Genomic DNA, 21,578 nt, shown 5'->3' on the forward strand with positions numbered 1-21,578 from the left:
GGCGGCCTGGGCGGCCCGCGGGGCGCGGGCGAGCGCGACGCGCCCGGCGAGGGACCCGGGAGCTGAGGGGCAGAGCGGGGCTCGGCTCGTCCCGCGGGTTTCTCCGCCGGGCAGCGCGGTGTGGGCCGCGTGGGCACGGTCCCGAGCCCCGCGTGGGCCGGGGGGCCGGCGGGGCCGCGGCCCGGGCTCCTGAGGCGGCGGGGCTGCGTGCGCGAGCTTGGCGCCAAAGGTGCCCTGGGGAGAGGCGGCTCGGGCGGGAAGGGAGCGGTTTCCCCTCCGCAGTGCCCCTCACCCGGAGTCTGTAACTCTTGCTTTGGGCTCTTAATAAAGCGTTTGATGGGAGCATAAAAGTGGGATACGATGTGTTAGTGCGGATTGTCGTTTTTTTTTTTTTTTCCTGGTTTCCCCAAATAGTCAAAGTAGTTTCCGTTGGTGGGACACTGGTGGCACGTCGGTGAAATCCCCTGTAGGAAGTCGTCTGTGGTAGTTCTTAAGGCGTTTGTGTATTTTCCTTTAACCTGCTTGCTAGGGTGGCTTTGATTTAACGGCGAATGCTCCATAGTAGGGTTAAATGTGCTCAGAGTTCTGAATGCATACCCTGTAGTTCTTCAGCCTTTTTTAAGTTACTCGTTACTTCTGAATTATTAGTAAGACTGTGCAGTTGGCTGAGTTTTGTATGCATACAAGTATTTGTAAGGGAACATAACTGTGCCGTGTGAGTAAGGTTAAGAGTATATGTGGCAGATCAGCATACTCTAAATAGAGGCTCTTGTTCATGACCTACTTTCTTTGCTGAAAACACTTTGTTTTCTAGTTGGATTTTTTTTTTTTTAGGCCTGTGTGCTAGACAGAAACTGTCGAGGAAGATTCCTCATGATAAAACAGATGTTTTAGGTAGGAGGTGGATGATTTTTATTTGATGGTATTTTCAAGCTTAATCAATCTGAGACGGTCTCCTAAGGCTGTGGTACAGTTCAAAGGCTGCATCACAAGCCCTTGAATTCTTCATGTCAATCACAGCTGCTGCAAATTAACCTTTTTGGTATCTAGTGCCAAATTTATTTGTGAAAACTGTGTAGCTTGTTGGCAGTGCCAGTCCAAATCTTGGTGCCAATGGTTCACCCTTGTTGCATAACACTCTTTAGATGTTACAGATCATGGCCAAATCTGTGCTCTCCTTTGTAAAAAAAGATGTAGAAAAGTATTTTTTTTTATTTGAGTTCATTGTTGATTGGTGCTTGTCTAAGTTAATGTGTGAGCCTAATAGGACAGACCTACATTAATAACAGGCCTGGCTGTCTTTGCCACTAAGCTATTCAACAATGTTTGCTTTTCTCAGATGAGGTATTTTTCATCTGATGTATGTCTGACATGAAGGTCATGTTGCTGTTCAAGCAAACTAGCGAGAATTTAATTACAAATACAACAGTCAGAGGAAAGCGGAAAGCACTGGAATTAGAGCTGACTGCAATTAACATATCAGTGTAATTTTCACTATCATGATAGAAATGTGGATAGTCTAAGCCTATGATATTTATAATATTTGAAGTATTGCTTGTGAAGTCATTGTCAAAAGATGTTTGATTCACCAGACAGGAACTTTTTGAGCTTATCCATGTAAGTTGCTATAATCACTGGTAATTGATATGTATGTTAAAATTATTCCAAAATGTTCGTGAGATGCTAACTGTGCTGAACCTCAAAATATTATTGACCTTGGTGTGGACAGGCACATAAAATTAGTTAGAAATGGCTATTCTGAATTCCTAGCAATACTGTGAGATGTTGAAATCAGTAGGATGCTAGCATTTTTGGAGGTCATGTCTGAAGAAGCAGGTTGAACTGGTTTTTTCTTTAGTAGTGGAAAGAAAAAGACATTCTCAAAGGACATTGTTTTTCCAAATATAATGGATGTGAGAGATGATGAGTCTCCAGCTATCTTCTAAGTGCAATTCTGCCATCTGTCACTTGAGCAGGGAAAAGTGTTTAATGAGCCTTTAATGGAACTTTGTGATTTCAAATCCTTATCAGAGACACGACGTGTATTGATTCAGGTACCTTTGATAAGCTGCACTGCTGCAGTCCATGCTCCTCCAGAGTATGGATGTCCCTTTCAGGAGTGCACCTTGGGACAAACGCTGGGCTGGGAGATCTCCATGCTGCCAGATGTTCTGCAACAGCTTCTTTTGGGCCTGTTGATCTTGACCAGCGGATGCTCAGCACTGCAGTGGTAGAAGAGGAACAGGTCTGGGTTCCTGGGGGCAGGACACCACTCTGAGAGACACTGCAACATTTTAAGCCAAACTTGATTTTAATTTGGACTGCAGTCTCTGCTCTGTTGTCTGTAGACTGTGGAGTGGTAGCCAGGCATCCCAAGCTGCCAGGTTTTTAGCTCCACTTGCTTCCCACGGAGCCTGTTTCACACAGTTCCACCTGAAGTCCTGTTGAGTGCTATTCTACACCCTTCTGGTAACAGTGTGATCTTACAGAGTGTATAAAAACCTAAATCTAAGATGGAAGTGAAAAATTTTCCTTTGAACATAAGTAAAATAGCAATAATAATTCGATCTTATTTTTAATTAGCGGTTAATTGTGGTGTCTGGCAAATGACATTGTGCAGAATACATTGCAGTAATGTGGAAGTTCAGGAGTTGATTAAACCAGAGAAGTCTAAACCCAGTAGAAGCTCTTCCCTTTTTACTCAGTTGTAGACAAAACCCTCTCTTCACACATTTGTGTAGGAGCTCTTAGAAGTCTGAAAACATTATCACATTGCCATAAGAGTAACTCCAACAGCCTCAAGTCTTTATTTCAGAGTCAGTGATGTTTTTATTCTCCAAAAAAGTCCTCATGCAAAGTGTTACACAGCTGTCATGCTAGCAGAGCTTGATGGAAATGACAGAGCGAAGAGAACCCTCAAACACTGTTCAGCAGAGTTGATTTTAGCACTGTGGAGTAGCAGCAGACTGCTCTTTGAAATAGCAATCTCATTTCAATTTTAAATGTATGATTGTATCTTGCCTGTGATAGTATCACTGCACTACTGTAGTGTTGCTGAGCGATCTTGAGAGAGCAGCTGGGAAGGTTTTCTGGGATGGGAGGTTGTGGCTCTGCAGACCCTTCTTCTCTGTCCCAGCAGTGTGGATGAGTATAGGGGAGGTTGGGTGTGTTCTCACTGGGGGGTTTCTTACAGTACCAGTCCTTGGAATGGGCAGCCATTTCCAAGTGGAAATCAGGTTTGGGTTGACTACTCTTCAGAAATTTTGTGAGGGCTAGTGTTCATTGGTTAAAAGTGACTAAACGTGCATGAGTTTTGTTGGAAATTCCTCTTTGTTTGCTGCTGTTAGTGCATTAGTGATGTGTAATGGATTTTTATTATTTCAGTTGAACAGTGGGATTTTTTGAGGTTTTTTCCTTTTTTTCCACTAGATGGCCCAAGCATGCTTCCAAGTACCCCATGAGAACTGAAACTTAATTCATTTCTCTTTTAACTGAAGTAAAAACTCTACATTGTGAGGCATATACAAACCTGTGTGGTGCTTTGTGTTTGTTTAAAATACAAACACCTTATGTCAACCACGAGAGTGTTGGTTAATATAAGGAATATGCGGTAATGAAAGGTTATTTTTTTCCTTGATTAGAACATTTTTTATCATGTGTAGTATAAAGCTGTTTAGTTTTGCATTGAGAAGAGAACTGGTGTGCTTTCACTGACTGTGCTCCACAGTAATTCAGGTAGTTCAGGGAGAGTCTGAAAAGGTGTTGGTCTGAAGTTTGTCCATAACATCTCCTGGGAGTGAGACTGGTGTTTTGCAGGCCACCATAATTGATTTTTTTGGGGGGTGGCTGGAGTTTTGCTGCATAGGGTTTTCATAACAGCTTTGCAGTTCATTTCGGTAGTGTATAGATGTGGGCAGTGGGTTCTGAATAGGCTGTTAAATGGATGGACTAATTCAGTTTAACAAACATCAAGTAGAACTTGTTATCGTGAGTGTCTTTTTGGTTAGTGGAGGAAGATGGATACATACTGAAGGTAGCTCTCCCATGGGGGTGATTGGACACTGGAATGAGGCTGGAGAAGTGGTAGGATGTTCGTCCATAGAGAGACCTTCAAAACTCAACAGGACTGAGCCCTGGGCCAGCTCTGACTGGGGTATTGAGCTACATGATCTTGAGAGGTCTCCTTCAGCTTTAATTATTCAGCAATTCCAAAATGAGATTTTATTAGTGCCTTTGCTCTACTGCTGTTTAAACCAAAAATAAATGGAAAATGGATAGTTGTCTTTCTGAGCTAGTTGTAACCTCAGTATTTTGAATTAACTTCCAGCTTCCCTTTGCTTCTGAGGGCCTGGATGTGGTGGTATTAGACCACCAGAAAAAGGATGTCTGTGAGTGTACTTTTCTTCCTTAACTTGCAATCCCCACTGGGAAAAAAAACAAAAACCAAACCATTTAAAGGAAGTGCTCTTTTCCTTCATTTCACTGCTGCACTTGCCAAGTGCCATCTCTTGCCTTATGTTTGGTATTATTACTTCTAGTGTCTCTTTTTAACAGGTATGACAGATTTTCTCTTATTCCATTTCTTAGGATCTTTCCTAGATTTTCTCTTCTGCTCTTTTCCTTTATGGAAAAGAGACAGCTGTTGTCCCTTCCTCTGCATCTGACTGTATTCCTTTTTCCCTTCCTTTTCCCATTGTTAGTATTTGTCCTGTCCTGCCACTTCCTGCTTCTCTTCCCTTTCTGGCTGGAGACAAACCAGTGTGTTCACATGTACCAGAAGGATGGTCATAAATGGAGTATTTTGTGACAGGAATATTGCTGCCTGCAGTCAGTTCTGTAGACAGAGGTAATCTGCCCCAGTTCACAGCCCTACCGATACGTGTTCAGTGCTGCATTCGCAGTAGTTTGGTCTCTGTTCTCGTTTCTTCCAAAGTCAACAGCTTTCAGTTCATTGAGCAATGTGCCACTTGAGCCAGGTACAGAGAAATTTCTAAAGATACTGTTTTTGTGATAGATTTGTATGTTTAATGGGATTTCTTTCCTAGACTGGTGTACTCTTTACTTTATGTAGGACATTGGCTGCATGGCCTCACAACTGCTGTTATTAGTAATACAGGCTTAACTTTGTGACTGGAAACTAAACTGATGAAAGCAATTCCATTTTTAGCATCCTAGTAGTGGAAAACATAGCCATAGGTATACTAAAATATTAGCAGCAGCATTTTTTGGTTAGTTGCATAAGTTATAGTTTAGTTCTGATTTTTTTTTTTTTTTACTAAACAAATTTAATAGCAAGTATGAAATGGGGCATGTTTAAAAAGTTGTGTTTCTAGCACATCTTTGGTGCAACAGAAACAGGTGTAATTTGTATACATATATTATTGCAAGTATTATATGGAACCTTGGTGTAAGAGGGACATTATCCAATCATGTTGTGAAGGTTTTTCAGCTAGTATACACGTCACATGTTTCTAGTAGCTGTAGACAGTTAAAGCAGGCAGTAATATTTGTTTTCAGGCAAAGGTTTTATTTCATGTATCTGTTGTATGTAGTACAATAATATGCTTATTGTGTGTTTTTGCATCTGGAGGTACAGAAATTATATTTTAGGGTGAACAGAAATAGTGATGGGCAAGGTGTCAGAAAGGTGTTGTGTTTCATACCTATCTCAGTGCATTTACATAGTGGTTACCCCTAAATACATGTAGGCATTTTGGATAAGTGGATGTAGTGCCTTTGGGTGCATGACATAGCAGCCGTGATGTTTGAAAGCTGGACCAAGCTGCAAAAGGTTCAGTATCAGGTGAGAGCTTTGAAACCACCTCCTGCTATAAGAAATATTCATCCAGTTCAGTTTAAATTTTGTTTAACTTACAGCTACAGTGGTTTCAGCATTGTCATACTGAAATCTTCACACCAATATCAGCTCTGTTTGGTTGGCAAAAGTAATTCTAAAATCAAACGGCTTATTGCAATCAATAAAGCATGTTCTCATGGCTAAAATACCACCTCCAGTTTCTGATCTTTTCAGAGTAGTTCAGAAATAATAACTTAAAATAAAAGGCAACATGTATGTATTTAAAATAGTGTTAATGTTATTATTTTGTCCTTATATTCCTTTTTGTTCTTCACTAGATGTCACTAGTAGATTTGGGAAAGAAACTTTTAGAAGCTGCACGAGCAGGTCAAGATGATGAAGTTCGCATTTTGATGGCAAATGGAGCACCTTTTACCACAGACTGGGTAATGACAACTTTTACAGTGGAGAGAGTAAATCATCTTACATTTCTCACCTGAAGAAAGAAATACTATTCTTAAAATTTAGCATTTATATTACAGTCCTTCTTGGAATTCTGCATTCACATCATCTAATGTCTAATTCAAAATTAAACTTGTCTGTTTCTTCATTTGACTGCCTACTGATTTTAGTAACAGACTGTGAAGGAGCTCATTCTGGTGACTTTCAAGATGAACTTTGGAATGGCTAATGGGAAAAAGTGGCTATCATCCTCCTACTTAAGTGTTTATGCACTTAGTCTAGTAAGAGGTCCGAGTTATGAAAACAGTCCTAACTACCTAATATGTGCAGCTGAGAGTTCCCTGATACAGGGGTACTGAGTTGTCCTTTGGAGGAGCTGATTTTTTAATAGATTGTAGCGAGAGGTCAGGTACCCAAAATTCCTGGAGTGTTTACAAGCTCTTGAGAGCCTTAATCTGCTTAGTGACCTAACTTCCAACTTAACTCTGTTTTGAGTAGGAGGTTGGGCTTAATTGACTTCCACAGGTCCCTGTTGACCAATGCTAAAAATGGGGTTAGACGTCTTGAAATGTTACATGTCAAAAAGACAGAAGAAACAGAGTAAAAAGAAAGCAACAACAAACTTCCGCATTCAAATTCTGTAAAAGCATCAACAGCTTCTCTCCTTGAGACTGCAAGATAAAATGGTTTTGAAGTGGTGGCTTGACACCTGGGGTCGGTATCTTGAGAGTAAGAAGAAATGCTTCGTACTGACGTCTGTTAGATCTGCATGTTTTGTGTTCCATTGCAGCTGGGAACATCTCCTCTTCATCTAGCAGCACAGTACGGACATTACTCCACCACAGAAGTGCTGCTGCGAGCGGGCGTGAGTCGGGATGCCAGAACCAAAGTGGACAGAACTCCATTACACATGGCAGCATCAGAAGGCCATGCCAGCATAGTAGAAGTCTTACTTAAGGTACAGACTGCTGAAACAAGTCTGAAGTGGGGTTATTGCAATGGTTTATGATCAGATGTTTGCAATTTGCTTTTAGTCATGAAACCAGCGTTGAAATGACGTGAATAGTTGAACTTTGCACGTTGGGAGCTTTGTTTTCCAATTCAACTGTACTTTATTTTACGTTAAAATCATCATGATTTCAGGTGAATTATTTACTGCTGTTTCAAAATAAGAATACTCCCTAATTTGATATTGTGTTGAGTAATAGATTTTAGAAATAAGATGTACTTTAGGGAATCTGTAATCCTTTTGAGGTAAATAATGTATTTGGTAGATAGATTGGATTACTTTTAACAAATATGTAAATGTAAGATAACAGGGCATTCCTTATGGAGAAAAACAATGTAGGGCCTCATTCTGTGACCAGCCTTATTTAATTCAGATATTTCTAGTGACATAATTTATGCAATGATTTTGTTTGTAGCATGGTGCTGATGTCAATGCGAAGGACATGCTCAAAATGACTGCACTTCACTGGGCTACTGAACATCACCACCAAGAAGTTGTAGAACTCTTGATAAAGTATGGAGCAGATGTTCATGCTCAGAGTAAATTTTGCAAAACGGCATTAGATATTGCAGTAGACAATGGAAATGAAGACATTGCAGAAATATTGCAGGTAACTTCTAATTCCTCATGTGAAGGGAACTTGCAGCAAAGTACTTGATTACATATGTCATAAACTAAGCTTTTACTGTAGCAGCTGTGACACCGTATGTTGATAATGCCACACTCCAGTCTAATTCATTACATGAAATGAGATTTATATTAGTAAACATTACTTGGTCAAAGAACATTTTCCACCTACAAAGTCAAGGATAAGTATTCTTTATTTTCTTAAATTTGAGTGATGTAATACACAGTGGTAGGTGGACTCCTTACAACTGAGGTATAAAAAATTAACTGCCTTCTCTGACAGTAGATTCTGACTATCCCCTAGTATTCCGTTAGCTTCATATATGGGTATTAATTTCCTAGTTGGAGTTCAGATAGGACAGAAAAGATGCCGATTTTTCCAGAATTAGAAAAGTAAGATTGAATTGTTGGATAATTTATTTTAATAGATAATTTCATGGAAATGTGTACTCCCTGTTCAATAGTGTTGTTAAAGGCAAATTAAGTGATAAGTCTTACTGAGTAAAGAATGCAAAGCAAATGAAAAATATCCGCTGTATAAATTATGCCACTCTATAAATCTGTAGCCTCCCTATGTCTTTAAATATGTGTCTGGTGTGTTCCTTTAGCCTCCTCCTCCTAGCAGAAAGGGTGAAGTAAACAGAAGTTAGTAATAATTCATAGAAAGACAAAACGACTGCCATGTCCATTGCGGGGCAATTGCAAAGCTGTCAGTGTAGCTTTTCATGATATGTATCTGCCCCAGCAGTCTTGGTTCTTCAGACTTCTCTTTTAGATAAGTGAGCTTGCATATCTGCTAAAGAGCCTTGTCCTCATTGTCTACATAACTGGTAGGGACAAGTAGTGGTGTGTTGTTAAAATCTTTCACTCCAATAGACTCACTCTCTTTAGATTTCAACCAAAAAAAAAAGTTTCTTATATACTTGGAGATAGGACACGATGTATGTGTATTGCATGAGTATAATGAGGGAGGTCCTCCTTGTTTGTGTGAAGCATGCAAGAATTCTAGCCCTTACACAAGGTCAACAGCTCCTTTATACCTGCAGTGGGAATGATGTTGTTACCTTTGTGTCCCAGATTGCAATGCAGAACCAAATCAATACGAATCCCGAGAGCCCGGACACTGTGACGATACACGCAGCCACGCCGCAGTTCATCATCGGACCTGGAGGGGTGGTGAACCTAACAGGTCTGGTATCTTCTGCAAATATATCCAATAGAACAGGTATTTACATGCCTAAAGGATAGCTACTGGGATTTTATACTTTCTCTGATTTTCACCATTTATTGAAAAGGTGTGAGGAAAAACAGTGGTAAGAATAGTTAACCATATTCCTTGTCAGTGTTTTTTGTGTGTTGTAAATATGTACCTACCTAAAACAACAATCTTCACGGACATAAATTATCAGAAGTTTTATTTGCTTAACAAACTTCACTTCAGAATAGCACTTTGGTTCAGCAGAATGCTGAAAATGGAATGTGTGCTGGAAGTTTCAGTGCAATAAAAATAGAAAAAGGGACTTTGCTGGTTTTAAATTTATCAGCTAATTTTTTTTTCATCCTTCTAGATGAAACAGGAGTATCTGCTGTACAGTTTGGAAATTCATCAACATCAGTATTAGCTACGTTGGCAGCTTTAGCAGAAGCATCAGCTCCACTGTCTAATTCTTCAGAAACACCAGGTTAGAAAGCTAAGTAATTCAAACTAATTTAATAAATTTAAAGTACGTAAGTTAAAGTTTCCTTCAGCATTGAAGCATTTCCTTCAGCAGTGAAGTAGTGTGGTAAATAATGATTCTATGGGTATAGATAAGGAAGGAGAGCAAGGGAGGAATAATGACCATATTTATGGGGCTGTTTTTTCTTTTTATGTAGAATAGCTTCTTTTTAGACAAAATCTTCCCTTTTCTTTCAAGGTTTGAAGAAGTTCTAGCCATGTTTCCTTCCAGAACTAAAACCCAACACTGAGTTTGACACTGAAAGATCAGAGCTGTTTGCCACAGCACCTAGTATTGGCACTTGAAATTTCGACTCTTTTGTGACAGTGGTCTTTCTTACTGCTGAGACTGTATTTGGAAGCCAAATCAAGTTCAATACAACCCCACTTATTCATGTGGGAGTTGCTATTTTGGTTTCCTGAATAAACACTCTGTGAATATTTAAGCAATGTTATAGGATAGTAATCTGTAAACATAAAGATCTTCAGATGACAATGTCTGCAATCATTATTTCAACTACAGAGTGATTTTTCTTTGTATGTTATATTGTAATTAACTTAAAAGATGAAAGCTTCAGAGTTTTATCTGCCTTCTGTCATCTTGAACATCACAACACAGTCTGTAGGGTTTTAGTTTCATCTCTGTAGATAGAGAACACTCTAATGTCTGTTATTTAAATCAAAGGCTTTGCTTTTACCCTGACAAATTGAAATAAAATACAGACCTAGTGTTCTTGAATTTCCTTGATTGTGCTACCAGTGATCTTGCTCTTTTTCTCAGCATCTTGTTGGATGGTAGCACAATACCCCATTTGCAGCATACAGGGCAAGCCTGGGGTATGTGCTGTAGTTCTGAATGCTGACTTTCCTTGTCCTACCTTGATTTATAGAGCTGATACAGAACTGTGAGAGTTCACTGCTTTATACTCATTATTGAATCATGAATATGAAATAGTTGAGCTTGAATTTTTCACTTTTACCTATGAAATTATATACATACAAGGTTTGTTTTACTTCTTAAGCTTTATCTTTCTTCTTTGAAGGTGTAAAAATGTCAGCTGTGCACAACTTTTCGTTTAGTCTTGTTTCATACCTTGTATAAGAAATAAACTTGTTTGAAGTACTCATGGAGTACAGACAAAACTTAAGATTCTCTAGGGGTCCTTTAGTCTATTACCATCTTGAAGACCATTATATTAAGTAGAGAAATCTAAGCTGGGTCCTGACATACAGTGGCAAGGCATTGGTTGAGAAGTAGCTTCAAGGTAGTATTACAAGTTAATTTTTTTTAATTCTGCTTTTAGTGTAACTTAGTCCAGCTTATGTACAATGCAGAAATTCTTTGTGTCCTTAAAAGCAGCTGCTGTTCTTGCTGACTTGTTAACACTGACCCCAAAGCATCAATTTTGAGTGGGGTATTTCAATATTATTATATTGAGCAAGGATGGTGTTGCATGTAAATGTCAAAATGTGAGTGCTTTATGTTGGCCCGATGAAAGACTCTATTTAAAATATAATACATAGTAAAGTATTTATCAGAGGGGACAAGTTATGAAAGCCATGGAATAAATGTTTTCTCAGCTGTACAAAATAGCATTTGAAATCATAAAACTTTCACTTATAAATTGACTTAATTCCTTTACTAATCTGTTGCTAGTTGTGGCCACAGAAGAAGTTGTGACTGCAGAATCTGTGGATGGGGCCATTCAGCAAGTGGTCAGTTCTGGAGGTCAGCAGGTTATTACCATAGTTACAGATGGCATTCAGCTGGGTAACCTGCATTCCATTCCAACCAGTGGGATAGGGCAGCCCATCATTGTGACCATGCCAGATGGGCAGCAAGGTGAGTGCACACTTGTGATTCCAGCTTGAGGAACTGTTTTAGCTACAGTAATAATAATGACTTTTTAGGTGCAAATAGCTTGGACCATTTTGTTTACTTCTATGAATTCTTATATTAGAGAAGGCTCAGACACAAACCTCTGCAGTTCAGTGGGTTAACATGTCAGCTGAGCCTCTGCTTTAGGAGAGAGAATAGAAGAGTTACTAAACTATGGAGGAGACATGGGACATTTAACATTGCTTTACCTTCAGTAAGTTTGATTTTTGCAAACTTGTTACAGAAACTAGATGATGGAGTAAAACAAAGACCTTCTTCTAATTCTTACACTATTGCATTACTGGAAATACTGTGGGGAGGTGAGGCTTGGATTTAGAAATCTGATGCATTAAGCAATGTGTGCAGGTCCCATGGAGTGTCAGTACACTGACACACTGACCTGACAAATGTCAGGTCTTACATGCCTGAGGTTTTAGAGCAGCACTGACAGAAGCAGTGAAGCCAGAGTGACACAATTGTTTTTTTGGGGCCATATGTACTTTGTAGAAGCTGCTAGTGTGATAAACCGTTTTTTGTGATGTGTAGGCTTTGGGTGGTTTCTTTTAAAGATCTCCTGGCACTGTTTAGATAAAAATGATCCCTTCTCTGGTTTCTTCATGAGGACTCCCAGTGTGAAGCTGGAAGAGTTGTACACAGGAGGCAAATTATTTGGCTCACAGTCTGCCTGAGCTAGTACACCTTGTTGTCATTGAGTGAGTGGCTGTAGATAGCTACTGAGGTGACAGTTACATTTATTTACCAGATGGCTGTGTAAGGAATTAGAGTATGACTTTACTAAGAACTCTGATTTTCTTATTAATGGCTAATAACTACTGGATTTTTAGATTACTTAATGTGTATTAATCAAAACAAAAGATTTGTATTTAGTATTTATTCAAGAAATATTATCTAAATGGTCTGCTGTGGAAGTTGAGAGTTGACAGGCTGGTGACTGCTGCAGTCCTCTGCCATGTCTGTTTACTCTGTGAAAAATGGCAGTGATATTCCAGAGCTAATTACTGTAGGCTTCAACAGTGAGGAATTTTGAAGTTCTTAAGTAGCATACAAACGAAAATTTTTAGTAGATTTTCACTGAGCTTATCATGCACTTTATTTTATAGATATGTTTTCACAAGAAAAAGTATCTGCATTTTTTGCTTATTTAGTGTAAATATTGTTTGAAGTAAATGTATTTACATGTACAAATACATTCTCAGTGTTAACAGTTCCAGCAACAGACATTGCTGAAGAAACTGTAATAAGTGAAGAACCGCCAGTGAAGAGACAGTGCATTGAGATTGTTGAAAATCGTGTGGAGTCTGCAGAAATAGAAGTAAGGAGTATATTACGTGATCTGTGTTGAACAGTGTTCAGGACTGAGTATCTGGTTATGCCTTTTGTATTGTTCAGGAGGTTAATTTCTGTGTTGCTGCAGAATGAATTGTGTGAAACATTCAACTTGTTCAGTCTCTCCTGTAACTGAAATTCATCTTTTACAAAGTTGTTGTAAAAAGAAAATAGGAGGGCTGTTTGCTTGATCCTGTGGTCATGCATGTAAAAGTGACACTTGCTTAGGTATATGAGAACTTTTTTTTTTTGTTTTTCTTGAAGATCACTAGCTGGTTTTTAAAACTGGGTGCTGGTACGTTATCGAGTGACTTGACTTTTTCCACTAGGAGTGAATGAGAGCACTGTACCCTCATCTTTCTGTTACAGCCACATGCTTCTGATTGTGAGATCATTTTTAGCAATGTTTCCTTTCCATTCATGGTATCTAGATAACTGTTGATGGAAGTGTGAAACAGTAAGATTCTGTGTTTGTTAATTTTTATCTGTGTGGTGTCCCCCACCTTTTTTTTAAATTTTGAAGCAGTTGATTACTACACAACTTTGCACCATCTGTTTTTTTTAAAACTATACTGCAAAAGACCTAAGAAATGTTAAGAGCTCTTTCCTTTTTATATGACAAATGGATGTAGCTGTTCAATTTAAAATTGTAGCTTTTTTTATACTAGCCACAAAAGGTCAACCATCTCATTCCTTTTCCTGTTACTTCTAACTGTGCTGACCAGTTTTGGTCAAAAGTTTATGAAAATTGCTGTCTGCTTTGACTAGACTGTAAGTTCTCATTTTGTCAACTCCATGATATTTCATTTATCAAAGGTTGTATTCTCCAACTTCTGTTCATATTATCAAATTGTGCCTAATTGAATACTTTTTGTTGTACAGTATGTGCTATATGTTATCCATGTCTAATAACAATAATTACCACCTCTCATCATTTATTTTCCATGTCCCTAAGTTGTTGCATCAAATACTTTTGGTCTTTGCAGCTTTGTGGTCATTACAGATTATCCTGACAGTTGAAATTTTCTTGCTGCATTATTTAAAATGTATGACTGTTACAATAAAAGCATTTCTTTTGTTCACACTTTTAAAAATCTGCCTGAATTATTCATAAAGGAAATTACATTTCCTTAAGTATTTTAGTAATTCTATTAAATGAATTTTTAAAAAAATCCAGATTGGTTAAGGGATAAATTGACCTGTTCTTAATTACAGATAATTGGTATAAAAATCCCCAATAATTCTTTTAAGGGGATTACCAGTTTTATTTATATATATTAAACATATTTCTCAAATATTGAAAGAAGTTGATTTAGATGAGTTACTTGGTCTGTTCCTTTTAAGTGGAAGTTTTGATGACTTTCTTGCCCCTGCCTGTACAACTGGAAGTGCACATGCAGACCTCTGCCTCTGTGTGAAGGCCAGCTGTCTTTAGGGGCCTTGCTGTGGCTCACAGGGGTAAGGTGCTGCCTTACTTTAGTAGCAGTGGATACTCTACTAAAGAAGTGCGCACAAAGTTGGTTCACTTTAAATTTCTTCATCACAGACAGTGGTAGATATTTAAATTTGGAGTGGGACCCTTCCCCTCATTAAATATTTAAAAATATTTTAGAATGTGGAAATGCAGAAAACTTTTGTTTTCTTTGCCTCACTCTAATTCATTCCTTTATTTTATTATAAAGGTTGATTCAAGCCTGAATGCTTTTTTCAGCTGTTTTAAGTTCATAATGTGTGAACAGTTTACTGTAGTTTGAAAGTTTTTGTAGTTGAAAATCCTCTCATTCATGTGAGGTGACCAACTTTCCTGAGAAAGTATTGTGGAACAACTAAAGCTGTAGTGGTGTTTTTAAATTTTCTATTCCAGGTCTGTTAAGTTAAAATGTTTCAGCTCATTTTGTAGATTGACAGCAGTTTTCCTAAGCAGTTTGATATTTTAAACATGGGATGGCAGCAAAAAAACCCTGTCACATAGATATTCTGTTTTTAATTTTCATGCATAGTTCATTAACACATAGTGATCTTTATTTTCATTCTTTAATTTGACTGTTTCTCCCATGTTCCATGTTTGAAAGGTGACATGCATTAGAACCAGGACTATCATTTGATTAGACTAAAAAATAATCATAATTGTAAACTAATTATATTCATGGATTCATATCCCGTGTCTGTGTGTTGTTTAAAAGAGTGGTTGATTATTTTAGTTATGGGTGTTCCTATTGTCAATGAGAATTACATGTATGAAGAAAATTCCCTGGTAAAATGGAAGTTTTCTTTAGAACACTGAGCATCCTCTAATTTGATTTTTATCTGGGTAGGTGATACAGAAGGACTCCAGATCTTTAGAACACTTCTGGTTGTGTTCTAAAGAATGTCCCAAGAACATTTTCTGGGTTTGATTAAGTTGGTAGATGAGATAATGTCCTCTCTATACTACATATCAAAGTTAAAGAAGCAGTTTTGACCATTGAGTCCACAGCAGATATGTGTTGCTCCTCCAGAAACACTGGGCTCTTTCCACTGCCTAATCACACAGAATAGTTGGCTTCATCTCCGTAACTCATTCTGTTTGTTGGGACTGTGACAGTCTAAAAGCTACACCTGTTAGCTGCTGAACTAATCCATGTGCTTTGAATTGCTGGTCTGTCTGGTAGATACTGGTTTTATCTTTTGGCCATGCCTTGGAGACTTGGGGTTTTTCCATTTTTTCTTACCCTTTCCTTAACTGCTGTAGTGCTGTACCGCTTTTGGGTATGCAGCTCTAGTTCTCTTCTGTGGGAAATACTTTTAAAATGTTGTTCAAGAACCTCCCCACCCCCAAATGTTTGCAGTGTGCACACTCCACAGCAGTGATTCCATCCCCAAATGTTTGCACACATTCCATAGCAGGGATAGCCCCTTGCTGTTTGTAATGCACCACAGGAATTCTTGCCAGTGAATACCAATGGTTCTTATTTCTGTGCAGGCCAGCAGACACAGCAGCTTTGCTTCTTGACAGTATTAGGTTTTTGATGGTTTTTATGAGACCAGTTCATGGGAGAGATAATGGCTAGCTCAGTACATCCCAGCCTTCAAAAAGGAAAGGCTGCTTTCCACATGTGGAAGGATCAACTGTTTTGACTAATTTCCTGGAAATTTTCTTGTAGCTCTGTTCACCAAGGCTCTAATCCATGAGGCTGTTTTACATAAGCTGTTGGTCCCCTCATGCTACAGAGAGAACTTTTGGAAATGGTAGTAAGTTTTGGCTGGGCTGGTGCTGGAGGATCATTGGTGTGTTTCAGATCCTCTGAGGTGGAGGCTCTGCTGTTCATTTGGCATCTGCCAGGCTAGTTGCTACATGGGCTGACCATCCTTAAAGTTGCCTTAAAAGCAGAATCCAATTTTTCAGAGCTGGAAGCTGAACTTCTTTTCAAATAAGTAGGCAAAATGAGATGAGCTCTCATTTTATTAGCATATGCTCCAAATGAAGCAAACCCTAGCCTGCCGCCTTCAGCTCTTAAAACCCCTTGAAAAATCAAGTTGCACTTAATGGAGTTTGTTCTGTGTTCTAGCTAGTCTCTTTATAACCTGTTAATATCATCTTCACCTGTTGTTTTTGCTGTTCAGGTGCTGCTGTTTGCAATGATCTGACCACCTCTGTCATTGTATTTAAGCACATTCTGCTGACATGTAACTGCTAAATGTGACTGTGACAAGTACTGAGAACAGTAGCAAGTAGAAGGGAGGCAGAGTATTTTTGTATTTTTCTGACCATGAAAATATGTGAGCGCATCAGAGAAGAAGAATAGGGATGCTCTTAGGGGAGTGTGGGGGGCTAGAACTTCTAACAGCTGTTAGAGGTATTAAATGGGAATGTGATATTGAAGTGCTGGGATGGGAATGTGGTGAAAAGATGACTTGCTTTCACTGGACCTCAGTTTTTTGATAAGTTGTTTCTCTGGGAGATGGCTTGTTTCTCTGGCAACCTTCCTTACTGTTCCTACTTAACTACAGTGGAAAGAATGATTTTAAATCCAATACTGCCTTACTCATAAAAGTATGATGCACTTCAATGAAATATTATTTGATTGAATATTTGATCAAAACAAAACTATTTCCCAAGCAAATTGCTTTTTCAATTGGGCTCAGAGCAACATCAGACAAAATGACAGTACCTGCATCACTGGAGATGGAAATGTTAGATGGAATGCCTTAGTTTCTAAGGCAGCTTCAGAGGATGTGGCATTTCCTGGATCATTTTGCTTGGAAACCATTTTGTATCCACCCCAGCAAACTTGTATGCAGGATTTCTGCAGTTACTTAAGGATTTCTTTACTAGCTGCTTTTAAAAGGAAAAAAGCTTATCTGGCTAATTGCCTGTTAATTCATAAAGATATGGTGTCCTTGGGGGTGTGATTACACCTCTGGATTGCAGAGTATCAATCCCTGTTTGGAAACAGGTTGATGATTTTGGTTTTTTAACGTTTGGTTTGTGCTTTGGTCAGTGGGCAGCTGACGCTCCAGTGCGGATGGCTGACAGGTAACAGCTTGTCATTTTTACTGTCTGATTAGGTATGCAACAGCAAGGGACAAGCTGTTAGATTGAATGATTGGAGAAATGTTAATATATTCTGTTAGTACTTAATCACCATGCTTCCGCTTTTTTCATTTAGCTCTTGGTTGGTGAAGATTTGCATGGTACCTCTGCAGCTCAGTAGACTGGGGTTTACTCTCTCCACGCTTGCAGCCCTGTGTGGGGAGTTGGCTGGTTGATAATTGGGGTCTAATTTGCACTGCAGCATTCATACAGGTTTGCCCGAGTAAGAACTGAACAGCTTCTCCATGATCCCCTAACACTTGAACTGCATGTAGAGGGAAAAGTATTTGCCATTTTAGCTTGTGTTTGATACTTATTTGACAAAATATTGCTGGTTCTGTTTCTAATAGGAAAGAGAAACTCTTCAGAAACAGCTGGATGAGGCAAACAGAGAAGCACAAAAATATCGTCAGCAGCTTCTAAAGAAGGAACAAGAAGCAGAGGCCTATCGGCAGAAGTTAGAGGCAATGAACCGCCTCCAGACTAATAAAGAAGCTGTTTAATAAAAAATGAACACACTGCAAAGCCTGTTACTTTCAAAAACCTGCAGTACAATCTTGAACTGTACACTATATAGGTACAGCCATGGGATTTCATGATAGAGAAGATGCTACAAGTTGATAACTGGACTTAAGCCGTGAGCTCTGATTGATTTCTTGTAACATAAAAACTCTGAATTTAGAAATTGTGAAAAGTATTTAAAATTAAATACTGTAAATAGTTGGTTTTTTTACAGTTTCAAAATTAGTTGATAAATCTTTTTGAAGGGATCCAGAAACATGAAAAGCCAATGTTTTTGTGAAATTTTTGATTTTAGTATGAATCTAACTTCTGAAAAACAGAACAGTTTTAAGGGTGATGTTGATTTAAGCTGACAATTTGAAATTTGATTATGTGACAAAATTAATTAACAGTTATTTCTACATGATAACAGCTCAACTTCTCTGAATAAGACATTTCCAGGTGGAAATCTTTGTACAGCTTTAAGTAGTTGTCTCAGATTCTCTGAAAACCATTTTGGTTGGTTTTTTTTTTTTATTTTAGGTGGTGAAATTTTTATATTTAATTTCAGATATATCCAAGTAGATTTACATGTATATGAAGCTAATATTTTTTAAACTTTTCAGTTTGTACATATGCTGCATGTTTTTATAATTTCTACACATACATCTTGCATAGGTATTTTTCAGCAAAGATGAGAAAAATTATGAGAAAAATGTTTAGCCTATAGGTCATTTGAAGTAAGCTAGCAGCCAGTTTTATTGTGGATGGTATATTTCTTGGAAGAATGTAATTTGTAATTAAGAAGAACAAAAAAGTATCATAATTTACATATTAAGAGGCAAAATTTGGTAGTGGAGATGTTGGAAGTTCATTTTGTGTGTCTTACGATTTTCATGTACAAACATTTAAAGTTCAGTCATGAATAGAAAAGAATGTCTCCACTGGAACACAAATACTAGCTATTTTAGAATATCCCTATTGGTCTCTCTTCCCCCATAGCCTTGAAATTACTTCAGTGATACATTTTTTTTAACGGACTTTTGCATTTTAATTACGCAATTGGACGAGTAATTTTTTTATGTTGTAGTGATGCTCTTCCTAGCCAGCATCATTGTTCCTCACTGTGATACTGTGTTTGTGTGTGTCTGTGCAGTGATCTATTATGCTTAAAATTTATATGGCACGTTACATCTTCAGAGCATTGTAAAATCTTTTAAAGAACCCTTACTGCTCTGCCTGAGGCAGGTAAGTGAGTGTTATTGTCTCAATTTTATAACTGGTTTAAGTGCAACATGAGGGAGTGTTAAATGACTGGCTTACCACCACGTGATCTGTGGTCACCTGGGGATGGATCTCAGGAGTTCCTGGCTTCTAGTCCTGTGCTTAGACTGAGCTGCCTTAAGATTGTTCAGTGCTGTGTTACATTAAATTTTGAACTACTGTGCAGATCCGTTTTTTGTAAGATAAAACTCTTTGTGCTTTGCTTTGTTGTTCCATGTTCACTGCTTTTATGGAATTGTTTATATAAACTTAAGCGAAAAGTCTGGTTTATCTATACTGTACACGGAAGAATTACCCTTAAAACTGTACTCTGGCCTACTTTTTCTATTTTACAATTAAATATCTTTTCCACATATATATAGTGTAGAATCAGTTCAATTGCTTTGTGTGTGAATGAGAAGGTCAAAGCTGTTCTGTGTCAGACATCTGGAAAAACATGAAAAAACCAGTTGTGGGTATAAAATGGCCTTAAATGGTAGGAGGGAGGAATGGGGAAAGAATTACATTGTACTGTACAAAACTTCATCAAACTGGTCAAAATTTGACTTGAGTTTATAGATTTGGCAGTTAGGAAAAATTCTAAATATATTTGTATTGTTACATGTTTGGTAAGTTTGATTTTGATTGGCAAATTCAAACTAAAAATAATCAAAAGATAGAAATGGGAAATCTATGGTGGTGAGTTTTAGAAGAATTATTTTCAAGGACATCATCATGTTAGTACTAGGACTTGAAGCAAACCTTGTGCAATGGTTAACTGGAAATTGCTCTATTTTAGGGATTTTTTCAGGAACTACCCATTATGTCATTAGCAGATTGAGGAACCAGTTAGCCAAGGGAAATGTGCTGCTTAGACATTGCTCCAATGAATTATTTTGTGATGAAAATAATGTTTGTGTCCTCACATCCCACACATTTAACAACAGTGTAATCTCTGTGATTTCTTACTAACGATAAGAGTGGCACTGTTTGAATGGTGATAGTGGCAGCATCCAAGTGGAGAGTTTCCCACGGTTGTGACAGCAGATGTTGGCAGCAAACAATGAAATGAACCTTTTCTATTCATTCTGTTTCCTGTGAGCAAATATTCTATTCCTCATTGTCCATAACAAAACCCTTCAGAGTGCAGCGTAGCTATAACAAAACCTTATTTATCACCAGCAATATTTACCCTGCCTGTAATCCATTATCAGCTATTTTATTTTAGTTCCGAACGGGACCTGCTGTTTGTTCTCTTCTGCACAGAACAAGAGATGAACCCAATGAAGCTGTCACCTTTGAGCTAAAGTAGGGTATATGTTACATGAAATATTTCTTATATAGTTTAGTTCTGAAAACATTGTTAAAAATATTGTTCCTTATTTGCTGTTCCAAATTAAATACATAACGTAATTAGCTACCATCTGTTTCTTTGAACAGCTGTCCATATATATTAGCATATTCATCACTTGTAATGAGCTAAAATCAGGGGTTTTGAGAACTTTGGGATCATTTTGAGTTGGTCCTGTGCTTGATGCTTGTCCCTTCTTAGCTTGTTCCTCTGTGGGATCATTTACAGTACAGCCAAGAGATGTTCATAAATTCCTATTAAACACATGGGCAGCTCATTACTTTTTTCCTGTTTCCAGAGCAATATGAGATAAAACAGATGAATACGCAGTAGTTTTTTGCACTTCTCTCAATGCCTTTTTATCAGTTTGGGGTTTTATTTCAGTACATTAATCTGATATGTGTGTGTCAGAGCATCTTTCTCATATCTATAAAACAGTTCCTTCTCAAGTATCTATTTGCAGCAGAAACTAGAAAAGGTTTCACACTGTTCTGTAGACTGTGTGTGAGAACAATGTAAAAACTTTCTAGAACTATGTAAGTGGTTGTGCTTGCATTAGAGTACCTGGGGCAGAGAATCAAAGCTGCTCTGGCAGCCTGTTCTCTCCTGTGGGAGAACAACAAAACTGCTGGGAGGTATCAGACACAGTCTGCCTGGCCTAGCATCCTTTCTCCAGCAGGGCCAGCCCCAAGCAGGAGCCTAGGGTATGGCAAAAATAGGGAAGAATGTATTGTATGGGAAATAATTTCTGTTTCTGGTGATTAGTCCACAAGTCCTACCTCTTGTCTTTTCCCAGGGCTGCCTGATGCAGTGTAGAGCAAGTGAAGATGGATAAGGATTCAGCATTGAGTAGTGTCAAAGATTGTGCTGCCAGAGAGAGGTCAGGTGTTTTCAGGTCCTAAAAGGGGAACAAGAGGCAATCTGTAAGGATGTTCTTTGAAACTGAGAGCAATCCAGGTGGAGGAGTTGGAGGAATTCTGGAGAAACAAGACTAAATCCCAGTGCTTATGCATATCATACAGGAGAAAAGAAAGCACAGTGAGGGAAGAGGT

At 38.3% G+C, this 21,578-nt stretch overlaps 1 protein-coding gene across 5 annotated transcripts in view; it reads left to right on the forward strand.

The window, feature by feature from the left end:
• GABPB1 (GA binding protein transcription factor subunit beta 1) overlaps window positions 1–17,925 on the forward strand; it is an 18,898-nt gene extending 973 nt beyond the window's left edge. For 4 of the 5 annotated variants that reach the window (XM_041418671.1, XM_041418670.1, XM_041418673.1 and 1 more), the window contains exons 2-9: window positions 6,136–6,243; window positions 7,050–7,217; window positions 7,684–7,878; window positions 8,973–9,084; window positions 9,464–9,577; window positions 11,270–11,455; window positions 12,709–12,824; window positions 17,762–17,925. In XM_041418671.1, coding sequence (XP_041274605.1) covers window positions 6,136–6,243; window positions 7,050–7,217; window positions 7,684–7,878; window positions 8,973–9,084; window positions 9,464–9,577; window positions 11,270–11,455; window positions 12,709–12,824; window positions 17,762–17,914 — 1,152 coding nt within the window. In that variant the 3' untranslated portion in view covers window positions 17,915–17,925. Of the gene's footprint in view, window positions 1–5,021; window positions 5,804–6,135; window positions 6,244–7,049; window positions 7,218–7,683; window positions 7,879–8,972; window positions 9,085–9,463; window positions 9,578–11,269; window positions 11,456–12,708; window positions 12,825–17,761 lie in introns of those variants that run through there. The other variant, XM_041418668.1, reaches the window with a different exon arrangement.
• The last annotated feature ends 3,653 nt before the right edge of the window (window positions 17,926–21,578 follow it).

Source organism: Onychostruthus taczanowskii, unplaced genomic scaffold, assembly GCF_017590055.1.
Source record: "Onychostruthus taczanowskii isolate IOZ18803 unplaced genomic scaffold, ASM1759005v1 scaffold6, whole genome shotgun sequence".
Lineage (NCBI taxonomy): Eukaryota > Metazoa > Chordata > Aves > Passeriformes > Passeridae > Onychostruthus > Onychostruthus taczanowskii.